Below are 16,533 nucleotides of genomic sequence, written 5' to 3' on the forward strand. Positions count from 1 at the left end.
TTAGTAATATAAGCATCTGGTCCAATTGGGAGTTCTTCCATTTGATAAATATAATATTTGTGTGGAACTGTTGGAATCTTTTATTTTATGTTTTTCCCTGACTGGATAGAGTTGATGCTAGAATTTTCCCTCTTGATAAAGGAACAAAAAAACAAACGTGTTATAATGTACAACATCAGGACTATAACACTGCTGTAGGATAGGTAGGAAAGGTTTTTTTTTTTTAAGATTTTATTTTTAATCTCTATACCCAATGTGGGGCTTGAACCCATAACTCCAAGATCAAGAGTCTCATATTCTATCAACTGAGCGACCCAAGCACCCCCAGGTAAAGGTTCTTAGGGGTGAATCCTAAGAGTTCTTATGAGGAGAGATTTTCTTTTCTTTTTATTGTATCAATAGGAAATGATGGAGGTTAACTAAATCTATTATGATTTCATGATATATGTAAATCAAATCATAATGCTGTACGTCTTAAACTTATACAGTGATGCGTGTCACTTATTTCTCAATAAAGCTGGGGGAAAAAGATCTGAAAAAATGAATATATTATTTGTAAACTGAGGTTTAGTAACTAGTAATAAACTTGAAATACTAGAATATATATTATAAGACTAACTCTAGGTAGTCTTACCAATGGATCCCTTTTAACTAATATAAATACGATTCAATAAATAGTTTAAGACATTTTAACATACATACACTTTTTTTCTTCAGAGCTGCCCTCCTGTCTCCTCATTTGGCTGTTCTCAAGTAAACCCTTTCTTCGCCACATGATTGGCTTTGCTACACCTTGGTGGGCAAACGGGTTAGTTTCTTATTAGGAAGAAGACTGATGGGGCACCTGGGTGGCACAGTCGATTAAGTGTCGGGGTTAGGCTTGGAGCATGGAGTCTGATTAAGATTCTCTTTCTCCCTCTGCCCTTCTCACTTGTTTGTTCTCTCTCTTTCTCTTTCAAAATAAATAAATAAATCTTAAATAGAAGAAGATTGGATGTTTTGCCCTGATCTTCCAAGAAGGGCCATTTTATTTATTTATTTTTAAAATTTCTACAAACATGTGGTCTTTAACTTCGGGGACTATTTTGCATATGAGTGCAGATACAAATTGAAACTCACTTAGACCTCTGGGGCACCTGGCTGGCTTAGTCAGTAGAGCAACCAACCCTTGATCTCAGGGTTGTGAATTCAAGCCCCATGTTGGGCATGGAGCCTACTTGAAAAAAACAGAACAAAAAAAAAAAATCAATCGATGAAGCCAAAAGTTGGTTCCTTAAAAAGATAAACAAAATTGACAAACCTTTAGCTAGATAGACTAAAGCAGTGAGGGGGGAAAGGAAATCCAAATTACTAAAGTCAGAAATGAAAATAAGGATATTACTACTGATTCTACAGAAATAAAGATTGTAAGAGATAACTATTAACAATTAACTATATATCAGAAAAATAGATAACCTAGATAAAATGGACAGATTCCTAGAAACGAAAAAAAAAAAGATTCTTAGAAATGCACATCTACAAGACCAAATCACAAAGAAAAAAAAAAATTGAATAGACCTATAACCAGTAAGAAGACTGGACCAATAATCAACAATCTCCCAGCAAATAAAAGCTTTCAATAAACCACTCTACCACTCTAACTTTAAGGCTGAATCTATATAGGGTGTGTATTTATAGAGAAGGCTTTAAACTGTATTCCAGGGGCACGTGGGTGGCTCAGACGTTGGGTGTCTGCCTTTGACTCAGGACATGATCCGGGGCCCAGGGATCAAGTTTCACATCAGGCTCCCTGTGAGGAGCCTGTTTCTCCCTCTGCCTATGTCTCTCTCTGTGTGTCTCTCATGGATTGATAGACAGACAGACGGACAGACAGACTATATTCCATATTATTATAATTAACATATATATTCTCCTACATCAATTACACCATGACCAAGTAGGATTTATTCCTGGAATGCAATTATGGTCCAATATATCCCAAAGTCGATGTTATACACATCAACAGAATGAAGGAAAGAAACTATATGATCATGTCAAGTGATGAAAAAAGCATTTGACAAAATTCAGTACACTCTCATGATAAAGACATCCAACAAAATAGGAATAAAAAACTACCTCAACATAATAAAACCACATATGAAAAATCCACAGCAAACATCATACTCAGTGGTGAAAGACTGAAGGCATATCCTGTAGATCAAGAAAAACACAAGGATTCAGACTTTTACACTTATTCGAAAGTAACACTGGAAGTCCTAGCCAGAGCAATTAGGCAAGAAACTAAATAAAGTGCATCTAAATTGGAAAGCAAAATCATTTCAGTTTGCAGAATGATCTTATCCATCAAAAACCCTAAAGATTTGACCAAGAAAAAGAATTTTGAGAATAAATGAATTCATCAAAGCTGCATGATACTAAGTCAACACATACAAAAACGTTGTATTTATGTGCACTAATTATGAATGATCTGACAAAGAAATTAACAAAATAATTCCATTTTCAATAATGTCAAAAGGAATAAAATATAAGATTATCTTAACTGAAGAGGTGAAAGACTTGTATACTGAAAAACTATGAAATGTTTCTCAAAGAAACTAAAGGACAAATTAATGGAAAAACATTTTGGGTTCATAAATTGGAAAACAATGTTGTTAAGATGTTAACACTATACAAAGCAATTCAATGTACTATCTACCAAATCCCAATGATTTTTTAATAAATATTTTATTTATTTTTTAAAGGTTTTATTTATTTATTCTTGAGAGAGAGAGAGAGAGTCAGAGACACAGGCAGAGGGAGAAGCAGGCTCCCTACTGGGAGCCTGACGAGGAACTCGATCCCAGGTCTCCAGGATCCCAGGCCGAAGGCAGGAGCTAAACCGCTGAGCCACCCAGGCTGCCCAAATATATATATATATATATTTAAGATACAGAGTGAGAGGCAGAGACACAGGCAGAGGGAGAGCAGGCTCCCTGCAGGAAGCCCAATGTGGGACTTGATCCCAGGACCCCAGGATCACGAACTGAGCCAAAGATAGATGCTCAACCACTAAGCCACACACGTGCCCCATTATGGGGCTTTTTTTATAGAAAGAAAAACTCATCTTAAAATTCATATGGAATCTTCAAGAGACTAAGAATGGGACAATCTTTTCAACAAATGGTGCTGGGAGAATTGGATATCCACATGCAAAAGAATGAATTTGGACCTTTATCTCACACCACACTAACAACACTTTAACTCACAAATTAATTCAAAAGGGATCAAAGACCTAAATGTAAGACCTAAAAGTATAAACTGTTAGAAGAAAACAGGGAAAAGTCTTCAGGACATTGGATTTGGCAATGATTTCCTGGACATCAAAGGGATGGGGAACAAAAGAAAAAAAATAAACTGAACTTCATGACAATTAAATCTTGATAAGGGATTAATACCCAGAATATGTAGATAATTCCTAAAACTCAATAGTTTAAAAAAAAAAATCTGATTCAAAAATGGGCAAAGGAGGGCAGCCCGGGTGGCTCAGCGGTTTAGGGCCACCTTCAGCCCAGAGTCTGATCCTGGAGAACCGGGATTGAGTCCCATGTCCGGCTCCCTGCGTGGAGCCTGCTTCTCCCTCTGCCTGTGTCTCTGCCTCTCTCTCTCTCTCTCTCTCTCTCTCTCTCATGAATAAATAAATATTTTTTTTAAATGGGCAAAGGACTTGGATATTTTTCCAAAGATACACAAATGGCCAAGAAGTACATGAAAAGATGCTCAACATCACTAATCATTAGGGAAATGCAAATCAATATTATAATAAGATACTACCTCCCTCCTATTAGAAGGATTACTATCCCCCCAAAAAACAGAAAACAAGTGTCAACAACGATGTGGAGACACTGGAAACTTGTGAACCCTTGTGCTCATGTAAAATGGCACAGCTGCTATGGAAATAATACAACAGTTCCTCAAAAAATTACAAATAGAATTACCATATGATCTTACAATTCCATTTCTGGTTCATACACCCAAAATAAATAAAAGCAAGGTCTCAGAGGTATTTGTACACCCATCATCATTCACAATAACTGAGATATGGAAGCAACCCAAATATTTGCTGATTCAATGGATAAGCAAAATGTGGTATATCCATACAATGGAATATTATTCAACCTTAAGGAAGAAAGTTCTGCAATATGTTACAACATAATGAACCTGAGGACCTTATGAAGCTCAATGAAACAAGCCAAAAAAACAAATACTGTATGATTTCACTTACATGACCTATAATGGTCAAAATCATAGAGACAGAAAGGAGAATGGTGATTTCCAGGGGATTAAGGGATGGGAGGAAGGGGCAAGTAGTATTTAATGGGTATAGAGTTTTTTGGGATCCCTGGGTGGCGCAGTGGTTTAGCGCCTGCCTTTGGCCCAGGGCGTGATCCTGGAGACCCAGGATCGAATCCCACGTCGGGCTCCCGGTGCATGGAGCCTGCTTCTCCCTCTGCCTGTGTTTCTGCCTCTCTCTCTCTCTGTGTGTGACTATCATAAATAAAATAAAAATTAAAAAAAAAATAATGGGTATAGAGTTTTAGAGTTTACAAGATGAAGAGTTATGGAGATGGAAAGTGATGCACATAATGCATAATGTATAACATTATGAACATATTTAACACCACTGAACTGTACATTTAAAAATGGATAAGATGACACATTTATGTTATGTGGATTTTATCACAATTTTTTTATCACAATTTTTTTAATTGGAGGAGAAAACCTCACAAGTTCACACCAATCAGACTGCAGAAACTTTAAAGGCTGACAAAAGCAGGTATTAGTAGGTATGTTTCTTAAATTGATGATGGAAATGCAAATTGATACAATCTTTTTGGAGGGCAATTTGAAGCAGAACTCGCAAATTGGCAATTGCATTTCTAGGCAGATATTCTGAAGAAACTCTTGTATGTGGGCAAGAGATGCATAAAGTTCTTCAGTGCAGCACTGTTCATAACAGGAACATAATGCAAGCAACCCATCACGACTGATTAGGAATGGGTACTACCCTAACAGTTAAAATAGATCTTCACATTTAGATATGGAGGGGGGAAATCTCAAAAATTTCAAGAAAAAACAAGTTGCAGAATGACTGTACATTATGGTACAATTTGTGTAAATGTTTAAACTACATATTATTTTTGAGATGCCTGCACGTACAATAAAAATGTAGAAAATACAGAAGCTATCATCTATGGGAAAGAGAAGCAATGGGATTGGGATGGGGTACAAAAGAGGGATACAACAGATTTACTATGTTAAATCTGAGTGATGGGTATGTGAATGTTTGTTAGTATCACTATATATTTGTTAGATAGTTGAAATGTTCCACTGGGTGGCTGAGTGGTTGAGCATCTGCCTTTGGCTCAGGTCATGATCCTGGGGTCCTGGGTTCCAGTCCCGCATCGGGCTCCCTGCATGGAGCCTGATTCTGGCTCTATGTCTCTGCCTCTATTTCTCTGTGTCTCTAATGAATAAATAAATTTTTTTTATTTTTTTTATTTTTATTTTTTAAATTTATTTATGATAGTCACACAGAGAGAGAGAGAGAGAGGCAGAGACATAGGCAGAGGGAGAAGCAGGCTCCATGCAGGGACCCCGACGTGGGATTCGATCCCGGGTCTCCAGGTTCACGCCCTGGGCCAAAGGCAGGCACTAAACCGCTGCGCCACCCAGGGATCCCATAAATCTTTTTTTAAAAAAAGAAATGTTCCATTGAACAAGAACACAAGTCTTCTAAGAACTTCTAGATTTAATCTGGAGTTATTTCCAAGTCAGGTGACAATTAGCAGCAGCATTTTAAGCTATGTCATGAGTCAATGAGTCTAACAGTTTTCTAAAGTCATTTATTCCTCAATCCCCATAAGTTTGTCGATTTACCTAAAATAGTATATGAAGGACACTGAACAAAACATAGCTTTTTAGAGTACTTACCCAATAAGCAGAGATAGTTGGGTTCAGTCAATCGGGAAAGTTTTGTGACCTGATTCAAGATGTTGTAAAGTTCTGTTGGTTCACACAAAACCAAACCAGCCATCCTATACTGGGAAGAATCAATAATGTACAAGCTTAGTACCTCTTTCTATTTTAAAGAATGGCCAAAGATATTGTATTAAACTCCTTTATACACCTTCAAACAAAAATGAGGGACACCTGGGTGGCTCAGTGGTTGAGTGTCTGCCTTCAGCTGGGGTCATGATCCTGCATCCTGGGATCGAGTCCCACATCAGGCTCCCTGCATGGAGCCTGCTTCTCCCTCTGCCTCTCTCTCTCTCTCTCTGTGTGTGTCTCTCATGAATAAATAAATAAAATCTTTTTAAAAAATGATAGTAATCATGTGAGTGATCAGGAAAGCTTAAGAATTTGTAGTAAAATATGTGTGTCAAGAAGAATAAAGTGTTGAACACAGCATGTAAGAGCCAGAGAAATACGAAATAAGTCATAATATTTTTTTAAAGATTTTATTTATTTATTTGAGAGAGTGACAGAGCAAGCATGAACAAGGTGGTGGGGGGATGGGCAGAGGGAGAGGGAGAAGCAGACTCCCCTCTGAGCAGGGAGCTGATGCGGGGCTTGATCCCAGGACCCTGGGATCATGACCTGAGCCAAAGGCAGATGCTTAACCACCTGAGCCACCCAGGCACCCCAAATAAGTCATAATATAGTCAGTATTTCCTCTTTCAGCAAATAATTACTGAATACCTACTGTATGTCAGGCCCTGGAAATAACTGGTAAACTAGACCTACCCTCATGAAGACTACAGCCTAGCATGGAATACAAACATTGGACCCAAAAACACATTATACATAGGAAAAATGCCACCAAAGAGTCAGCACCCAGTGTTGGAGGACAAGCTAACGGGAGGATCTCATCTAGCTGGGGCTGTTAGAGAAGGCTGTCTGAGATGTGACTGCTAACTGGGGCTCCTGAATCAAGAGGCTATACAAGTTAGCTAGGGAGAGAAGGTGAAGAATACAAGAACATTCAGGACTTGAGAGAGTCTAAGGGAGGCTGGTGTGGTGACCACAAGGAGAGAGTGATGAACAAAAACCTTGGGGTGGGGCCTTCTAGGCTTAGGATAAAGCTGGAGGCAGTCCAATTTGGGGGGGGGAAATCACAGATGTGTATTGATAGAACTGCCCAGCCAGCCTCTGGCTCCTGACTACAGGGATGCCTTTACTTGCTATACTGGTTCCTGAGCACATCCAGTCTCTGGTGCCCCAAAGATTTCCCCATGGATCATTCCTACCAGCAGACAAACATCTGTACCCATCTCTGTTCTCACTGACAGTTGGCTGCCTGACCATGGGGAGTAATTAGCCTCCCTGGTGCCCCACAAAGCAGAAGGGCTGGGCCCCTGCAGCAGCTACCTATAGGGAGGCTACCCTTTATCAAGGGTGGGGGCTACAGAGAACTGCCCAGCAAGCCTCTGGAGGCCAGCAGGGGGTATGTGGGAGAGAAGTTGAGTCTAGGGGTAATCTTGCTCAAAACAGCAACGGTCCACTTCAGAGTTACCTGTATAATGCTCCTGGGAATGGCCAAACCCCTCAACATGGTCCCCAGATCCTTCTCACTAATTCAGACTTTGGTTCTCAGCTTCCCCTCCAACATCGTTGATTTCAGCTTCCCCATGGATCATTCCTACCAGCAGGCAAACATCTTCTGTACTCATCTTTGTTCTCACTGACAGTTGGCTGCCTGACCATGAGGAGTAAGTAGCCTCCCTGTGCCTCAGTTTCTACCTCTATAAAATGGGGTAATATTGCCATTCCTATAAAACCAGAATAACAGAACCTCCCGGTTGCGTGTGGATGAATGAAATTACACACATGAGACATTCCAGTCAGGGAAGAAATGCAACCTTCTCCCCTGGAGCTTCTAACCCAACAAACCACAGGAACTGTTCGTATCAAGGTCATCAACGATGTCCATATTGCCTAAGCCATTAGCCACTTCTCTCTGTATTCGAAGGATGGAGTCTGTCAGCATTCAGCCCAGTTTAGCACCCCTCCTTCCCAACACTCTCCACTTCCAGGACAGTCTACTCCCCAGGCTTCCCTACCTCTCTGGTTGTTGCTACTCAGTCTTCTGTGCAGAAGGCTCTACCTCCTCACATTAATTAAGTCCTGGGACTGTCACCTCTTTCCTTCTCCATCTACACTCTCTCCAGGAAAAGGCTCTCAACCTTAGCACCACTAGAATTTGGAGCCAGATAACTAACTCTGTGCTGTGGGGGTATGCATAGCAGGATCTTGAGCAGCATCCCTTGCCTCTACCCAGGAGATGCCAATAGCAAACCTCCCCCCAAACCAGTTGTAACAACCAAAAATGTTTCCAGATGTTGCCAAATGTCCCCTGGAAGAAGGGGGCAAGTCACCACTACTGGAGAGCCACCACTCTAAGATCTAGAGTCTAAGTGATTTGAATATCCTCTGTATACCAAAGAGGCCCAAACTGTAGCCCCTGCTTGATCTCTCCACTGATTTGGACTCCATTTGGATGACTCATGGGCATCTCAAATGCAACATAGCCAAAACAGAACTTTTCATTCACACATGCCCACACTTCCAATACCTTTTAGTTTTCTCAGTCTCAAAGGACAGCACTATTACCCACCTAGTTACTCAAGTCCACACCCCAAATCCCTCTTTCCCCCAGCCCCAACTAATAGAATATCCATTTTATTAGCTCCAAGACTTAAATATAATCCAAACCCATCCACTTTGCTCTAGCTCCAGAGCTAACATCCTAGACCAAGGTACTATCCTCTCTGCCTAAGGATGCCACACTTCCCAACTGTACTTTGTGCTTCCTGCTTTCCCCCCTACAATCTAATGGCATGGCTGTCAGGGTGAGCTGTCAGGGTGAGCTTTTTGAACTATGAGTTTCTTTGTCTTTACCTCACTTGCCACCATCCAATATTACTGCACTCATTTGTTTGCTTGCTTTATCATCAATCTTCTCCCATTGGAATGGATGGGTCATAAGGACGGGGACCTTGTTCTTCTTGTTCACTGTATCCTCATCCAGTGCCCAGGATTTTTGGTACAGAACAGTGCTCTGTAAGCATGCATTGTTTTTTTCTTTAAGATTTTATTTATTCATGAAAGACACACACACAGAGAGACAGAGACAGAGAGAGGCAGAGACATAGGCAGAGGGAGAAGCAGGCTCTCTGCAGGAAGCTCGATGCAGGACTCAATCTTGGGACTCCAGAATCACACCCTGAGCCACAGGTAGACACTCAACCACTAAGCCACCCAGGCATCCCTATAAGCATGCATTGAATAAATCAATTCTTAGTCCTCATTCCTGGCTTCACTACTGGGGCCAACTTGACTCAATGCCACACATACGGAAGCCACAGGTGGACTGCACCTAAGGAACTCTCCATTCCCACCCCCAGTCAGGTCCTCTGTCTCTGAAAGCCCAGTGCTCAGGGCATTTTGGAGGTAGTGAGTAGAGAGGGGATGAGCTTTGCATCTAGTCCCACAAGTTCCCATAAGCCATCCTAAACACTTGCTCCTAACTTATCTGGTCTGTAGCTCAGAGCCTATCCTCAAACTCTCACTTACTTTCTCCCCACTGCAACCTCCATCCCTTCATTCACTACTGGTGGGATTGTCTCCAGGTATCCAGGTGAAAACCCAGCCCCAGGGATCAACTCCTCCAGACTTTTCTCCTTTCCCTGGAGAGAACTCTCCCTGGTCAAGCAAAAACTGCCCTCATTTGCTGATAAAGTACAGGAGAGTTAAGAACAGTCCCTGAACCTAATAGCACAGTTCAGAAAGAGGATGCAGCCCCATGAGCTGAGATCAGGAGCACTGCTAGCCCGGGCAGGTGGAAGACCAAGTGCTCACCTCCCTTTCAGTGCTACTCCAAACTCTACAAGGTTTAAGATGTTCTTGGCTCTACCATTGGTGCCCTAAGAATATTTTGATATTGAGCTTTTACATAGACCATTACACTAATATTGACAAGTTTTTGCCATTTTCCTTAGTGAATTCCCTTAAGCCAATTTAATTCCTTGATTTCATAGTTAACCAATTACGATTTTTTTTCACTTTCAATTTTGTTTAGCCAAAATTAGTCTTCCCAAGATCAAGTCGTGTGTGTGTGTGTGTGTGTGTGTGTGTGTGTGTGTGAATTTTACAATAAAGATTTGATTCCTAGGCAGACTTTTATCCTAGCAGCATTGACTGAGGATGGTTTCTGCCACTGCTTTGTATGTAATGATTATGTCTACCAAGTATCCTTTTCCTAGTGACCTGTTCAAAACAGTAGCATCAAAATGGTATGTTTAAGACATCCCCTTGAGGACTCTTTCAGCACAGATAGCACTTTTTGAGACTTTTGGCAGGGAGAGGGGTTCGGTGTGATGGTTCTTGCAGACAAATGGGGCAGGCAGATGGAAGAGTGGTCAGAGGAAGCACTTTCTGAGGATCTGGTTTCATGCATCAGGAAGACCAATCTTCCTATGAATTGACCAGTCTGGGAAATCCACACAGCTTTTTGGGTGGCAAGCAAAGCCACTTAACTCTGTCAGGAGAACAGGGTGCCAGCACAAGCCTTGTCCTTGCACATTGGATACCCATGAGTAGGAAGGTGCTTCACCCTCCCCTGCAGTGGCCTGGCCTCTCTCCAGACTAGGAGGTTTGTGTGTGGCTCGCTCTCTATCAGCCCAGAGCTGTCTGGATGCAGTTGGGCTACTGAATGCAGCTCCGGTGACACTATTTGTCTATATTTAGGGAAAACCAACCAACTGGGAAGGCCTGTTTCATTAGGGGTTGCCCTAGCCTGAGATGAAGCTGGAAACTCACCAGACCCGGCCCTTCTTGCCTCCTAGGGCTTGACAAACAGTACATGAGGCCTTCCATTCTAATGGCATGGCTGTCAGAGGCCAGGCCTCACATCAGGCTTCTCAAAGGACTTCCAGGGCAGAAAGTGTGGTCTGCTGCTCAGCCCCAGGCAGTCTGGTTGGATACAACTGATGGGCATTTGCTTCAGGTAGAGAGGAGAGGCACAATGCTCCTGGAGAAACTAGGCCATGAGCATTACTTCGGGCTCCTGGCTCAGGCTGAGCAGGGACCAGAGGACTGCACAGATATGACTCAGGACTGCACAGATGCCCTGGTTCTCTGTGAAGCAGAGGCTATGCCAGGATGACCAAAGCTTAACATGGTAACAGACTTCAACACCCTTGCCCATAAAGGGAGGCAGTTTACATGGGATTATACTGGAAAGGCTATGGGAATGTTACATTGGGATGTCAAATTGCCCAGCACTGGCCATGGCATAGAGCAGTAGCTTGGGAAACAGGCACTCCTTTGCTTCTACCCTAGCTCTCTCCTTCCAATTCACCCAGGAGCCTCTAATCACTACAAACCCAGTAGACAGAGAGCACTATTCAGAGAATCTCAGGCCAAGGAGCAGAGCAGGAGCTGTCCAAGTTTGTAAGTGGAGGGAGCCTTGCATGCTGCCTGAGGGACAGGATCCCGAAGGATCTGGTGTGGTCTTCGCTCACAGCCAGACACCTTCCTTGTGCCCTGAACCTTGACAAAGCTAGAGGACACAGTTCCAGGCTATAGCACCCCCGAGTTGTGGAGGTCACAAGTGGTCTTGAAACCAGTCTTTCAGTCCAGAAGAGCACCAGGCTCTCTTGCAGTGACTGCCAGAATTTCTGTATTTTGGAAGCAACAGGTAGGGGCCGGGGGCCCAGGCCAAGGAACCCACATCCCTGTCTCTTAATCTTCTATCTTGCCTTCACTTTTGTGTCCCCAAACCTGGGCTCACCACACATCTGAGAGGTACTCTTGCAGTCCTGTGAGATTAACAGGTCCATCCATTCAATTTACCTGTCAGGGGTAGGGGCTGGTCAACTCTAAGTCTCCCAAAGGCTGGGACCATGACACCTGGTCTCAGCAGTTACTTCTCTGCTCCTTGACCAGGCTTAGACCTCACCTTCTGCTTCTCTGACACAAGTCTTCAGCCCTGAGTCCAGAAACACAGCTGTGCTCTTACTTCCCTGACCTCTGACTGATCTGAGAAACCAAAGGCTTTGCTCCTGACTCATACCTGCCACCATCAGTGACTCCCAGCTCTTAGAAACTCCCTGCCCACCCATGCTTCCTGATGCCTCTGCTGCTGCCAGGCCACCACCTCACACTTGTTCTGCTGCAATGTATCTTGGAAGCCAAATCCTTTGACTTCTGGCAGGCAAGAGCCACAACAAAGTTAAAGCTGTTTATCCAAATACAGCTCCGTTTTAAAATATCCTAGAGCACCAAAATCAATCAATCAATCAATCAATCACTCAATCTCCCATGCAAGACGGAATGATTACCACCTTTCTTACTTTTCACTCTTTGCTCCAGGAATCCGAAGAAGAAATTTAAAATACTTCACTTGGGGTACAATTTTAGGGTTGAAGGTAGGTTAGCATATACAAGCATCTAATAGCAAAAATATGACAGTCCATAACCATGGTCTAAGACTACTGTAAGGCACAAAATGGTCAGTATACATGGATGTGTATGGCTTGAGTATATGTGGGGTAGGGCAAGGAGGAGGTCAATGTTATTGCATATTGTGTATAAAAATATATAAGAGTGGGTAAAAATGAAACTATGGTGATAGGAATCAGGAAGTACCAGTCCCGGGGGATTGATGGAAAGAAGCATGAAGGAACTTTCTGGAATAATGGAAATGTTCTACAGATGGTTTTGAGGGGTGGTGGTTAAGGGTGTAAATTGTCAAAACCAAACAACATTTAAGATCTGTATATTGTATGTAAACTATATGCCCTAAAAATAAATTCCCTGTGTAGATCCAGGTGTTTGTGTTCAAATATGCAGGTGTGGATAGGAGTCTGTGTGTGTAGCCCCACCTGCTCATCGATGACCTTGGTGTGGGGTCTGGGCTGTGGAAACCATGTGGATTTGGACACAAAGAAAGTACACACTGCAGAATTCAATTTGGCTTCAACAGCTACCAGTAAATCCCTTGCTCTTTGTTCATTTGCCTAGAATTTTCCCAACTGCTGTACCTTTTATCTAAACCTCCTCAACCCTCCTTGGGTCCCCAAGGAGCAACTTCTCTCATTTCCTACTTCGTGCCTAAGGGTAAAGTATGAACAGCCCTCCTCAACCACCTGCCCCTGGGGGGTAGGGGCTGGGGGCTTTGTGCTTTCTCCTGGAATCCCCTGACCTTACCTTCTCCAATCTAAACCTTCTCTCTTTTTGGCTTCTCAAATCTCACTCCCTCTATTAGCATCCTCATGAATTCCAACATTCACAAGCCTTCGCTTTATTGAAACAATTCATGAAACCAGAAAACCCTTAGAATCGCTTGGCCTGTGCCCTCTGAAGATAGTGCAAGCAGACAGGCTGGTGCTGGGCCCCATCCTGGAAAAGTTTGAGGCTGGCTGTCGGCAAAGCAAGGAGAGGCAGATGCATTTGAAATGCCCTATATACACAACCCCCACCCCTGGCAAGGATTTGTTGGGGCAAAGGATCCATAAGCGTTTCCTACAGAGCAAATGTGGGCAAGGGAAGCCACCAACTAGAAGCCATTATAAAGGGACTTTGCCCAAGATTTGCCACCTGGAAGGACAATGGGCCAACTGGAGGTAGTAGGGAATTCCAGAAACCAGGGGCTGAAGAAAGAGATGAAGGCAGCAAAACTGAGGCATCACCACTTAGGTCAAAGGAACTGCATCACAAAAGCACTACATGAAAAAATAAAAAATAAAAAATAAATTAAAAAAAAAAAAAAAAAAAAAAAGCACTACATGGAGAATAACGAGCCACAAACTCCCATCCAGCTCAGAGAATACTAATGCCAGGTGACCGGGGGATCTTTCCTGCCCTATCTCTTCTCCCACAACTTCCATGGGTCTGAAGCCACAGTCTGATGGGGGAGGGGTGTGTGTGTAAGGAAGCAAGATGGGGAAATGGGGAAGTCAAGCACCCTCCCCTCCAAGGTGGGAGCCTAAAGCAAGCTCAAGGGGGGAGGGGGGGAGAGGAAAGAGAAGCTCTCACACCAAATCGATTTGAGATTGGACAACTAATGTAAACTGGACTTTGAGGTGATTGCAGGGAGTCTGTTCTGATGACTCAGTGTAACTAAAGAGCAAGCAAAGAAATAAAGAAAGCAAGGAAGTAGGACGCCTGGGTGGCTCAGCTGTTGAGCGCCTGCCTTGGGCCCACAGTGTGATCCTGGAGTCCTGGGATCAAGTTCCACATCGGGCTTCCAGCATGGAGCCTGCTTCTCTCTCTGCCAATCTCTCTCTGTTTCATAAATAATTAAAATCTTTAAAACAAACAAACCAAACAAGGAAATGTGGAGATGACGACAAAGCAAAACGGCTTTTTAGGACTGCAATGGGCTTCCTGAATGAGGCCCTGCGGGTTCAGTGTAAGTCACACACGCAAAGCAGAGCACAGAGTCGGAGCTTAATACAGTAGTTGTTAATACTGTTATGAACAATCCTGGGATTGAAAGGGAAGCAGCTGGGAACTCAGTATGAGGCTGGCTTTCCTAACAGTCAAGTGCTTCCCGATGGCTTGAGTACAGAACTTGGCAGGGAGGGGGACGGGACTCGAGCCCCAGTTGTTGGAGCAAACCTGAGAATCTGTGATTCTTATTTTTCTCATGGCCTCACTTCTCCCCTTTGCAGGGATGCCTTCAGCCCTGTCCTCTCTCAGGGGTTCAATCCCACATATTATGTTGGAGTAACTCCCCATCTCTCCCCACCTGGTATTTCTATGTGGACAACTCACCATCACTTCCAATTCAACTCCTCTAAAACGGAGCTCTTTATTTTTTGCCTCCAGCCAGCTCTCCTTCCACACAAACCCAAATCCCGTTTCTGGACTTATATACTTCTCAGCCTGGATTTCCCACATCTCTTTTACTCATTTCTTAAACCCAGATAGGCACAAACTAATCAATTCTTTCCTTGAGACTGCTTCCTCATTGGACCCTCTCCCTCCATTTCTGTGGCCACCATCATAACTCAGATCTTTATCATCTCCTAAGATAGCCTCCTGAACAATCTCCGTGCCCTCCACATCCTCCATTGGAAACCTTGGCACAGGGCAGCCCTGGTGGCCCGTGGGTTTAGCGTCGCCTTTGGCCCAGGGCATGATCCTGGAGACCCAGGATCGAGTCCCATGTTGGGCTCCCTGCATGGAGCCTGCTTCTCCCTCTGCCTCTCTCTCTCTGTGCCTCTCATGAATAAATAAACAAAATCTTAAAAAAAAAAAAGAAAAAGAAAAAAGAAAAGAAACCTTGGCACACCAAGGGCCGTCCAATCTTCCTCATGGTATTGGTGGGATCATAAAAGCCTTTGATAAACACTTGCTAACACTGATAAATACAAGCTTCTCAGCTAACATTCAGATCTGGTTTTTTTTGCAACCTGCTCTTCCCAGCCTTACCAAAACTATTCAACTCTCCCAAAACTCAAGAGACCCACTCTCAGCTTGGTTACGTGCTGGGTAATAAAGGCTCAGAGATGAGAGGCACACCTGACCACAAGGTACTCTCGTTTCTAGTGGTAAGATAGAAGGGCAAATAATGAACCAGAGAGTAGTTAGTGATAAGATAAAGGACACTGCTCATGTGTTTATGACCCCACTCCACCAGAGAGGATCTATTATTCTCCATCCATAGACTTAAGCTTTCCTACGCCCAGGTTTTACTTTGGGTTCTTCTTTCTCATCTATACACTTGAACTCTCCGGATGCCTGGGTGGCTTAGCAGTTAAGCATCTGCCTTCAGCTCAGGGCGTGATCCAGGAGACCCAGAATGGAGTCCCTGCAGGGAGCCTGCTTCTCCCTCTGCCTGTGTGCCTCTAATGAATAAATAAAATCTTTAAGAAAATAAATAAACAAACGCTTGAACTCCCCTGCTCAAGCAAGGATCTCTCCCTCTCCTGCAGGGGAATGTCCCCTCCCACAAGGCCCCCACCCCACCGGGTGAGATGCACCTCCTCTGCTCCCACGGCACTTCATAACCCTCCTGGTGTCTCCCCTACTAGACTCAGCTCCTTAAAGGCAGAAAAACGGGATCTTGTGAAACCAACAGCCCTGCTGCACATCTGCCTGCCCCACTTGACTGAGCTTTTCGAGGGCGAGGAACTCTCTCTGTACACCCAGGAAGCAGTTGCGGGACGTGAGGGGGTGGGGAGGGGGGGGAGAAATGAAGCTTCTAATTCAACTTATACATTAGATGATAAATTCCTGGTTAAGAACCATAGCTTTTTACTTCCTGCCGGGAAAACTCAACAAATCCACTCAAGTGGGCTAAGCCATAGTTTCTTCCTACATAAAGCAGCCACGATGCGGCCGTGTTCACAGCATGGCTGAGGAGCAGGGATCGGGTGACCACGCAAGTTACCACCTCGATACCAGCTTCCCCATCAACTTGTAGAACAGAGCCCCGCCCGCAGGGCTGTATGCGCCACTCTCGGTGGCGGTGTCTGTGAAGGTCCT

The 16,533-nt window shown here is 43.6% G+C and overlaps 1 protein-coding gene across 8 annotated transcripts in view; it reads right to left on the reverse strand.

The window, feature by feature from the left end:
- Positions 1-16,533, reverse strand: part of STYXL1 (serine/threonine/tyrosine interacting like 1) — a 64,884-nt gene that overhangs the window by 47,869 nt on the left and 482 nt on the right. For 5 of the 8 annotated variants that reach the window (XM_035718300.2, XM_035718296.2, XM_035718302.1 and 2 more), the window contains one exon: positions 5,971-6,079. In XM_035718300.2, coding sequence (XP_035574193.1) covers positions 5,971-6,073 — 103 coding nt within the window. In that variant the 5' untranslated portion in view covers positions 6,074-6,079. Of the gene's footprint in view, positions 1-2,115; positions 2,191-5,970; positions 6,080-16,533 lie in introns of those variants that run through there. The other 3 variants (XM_035718297.2, XM_035718301.2, XM_049111071.1) reach the window with 2 other exon arrangements.

Source organism: Canis lupus, chromosome 6 (genome assembly GCF_003254725.2).
Source record: "Canis lupus dingo isolate Sandy chromosome 6, ASM325472v2, whole genome shotgun sequence".
NCBI classification, from domain to species: domain Eukaryota; kingdom Metazoa; phylum Chordata; class Mammalia; order Carnivora; family Canidae; genus Canis; species Canis lupus.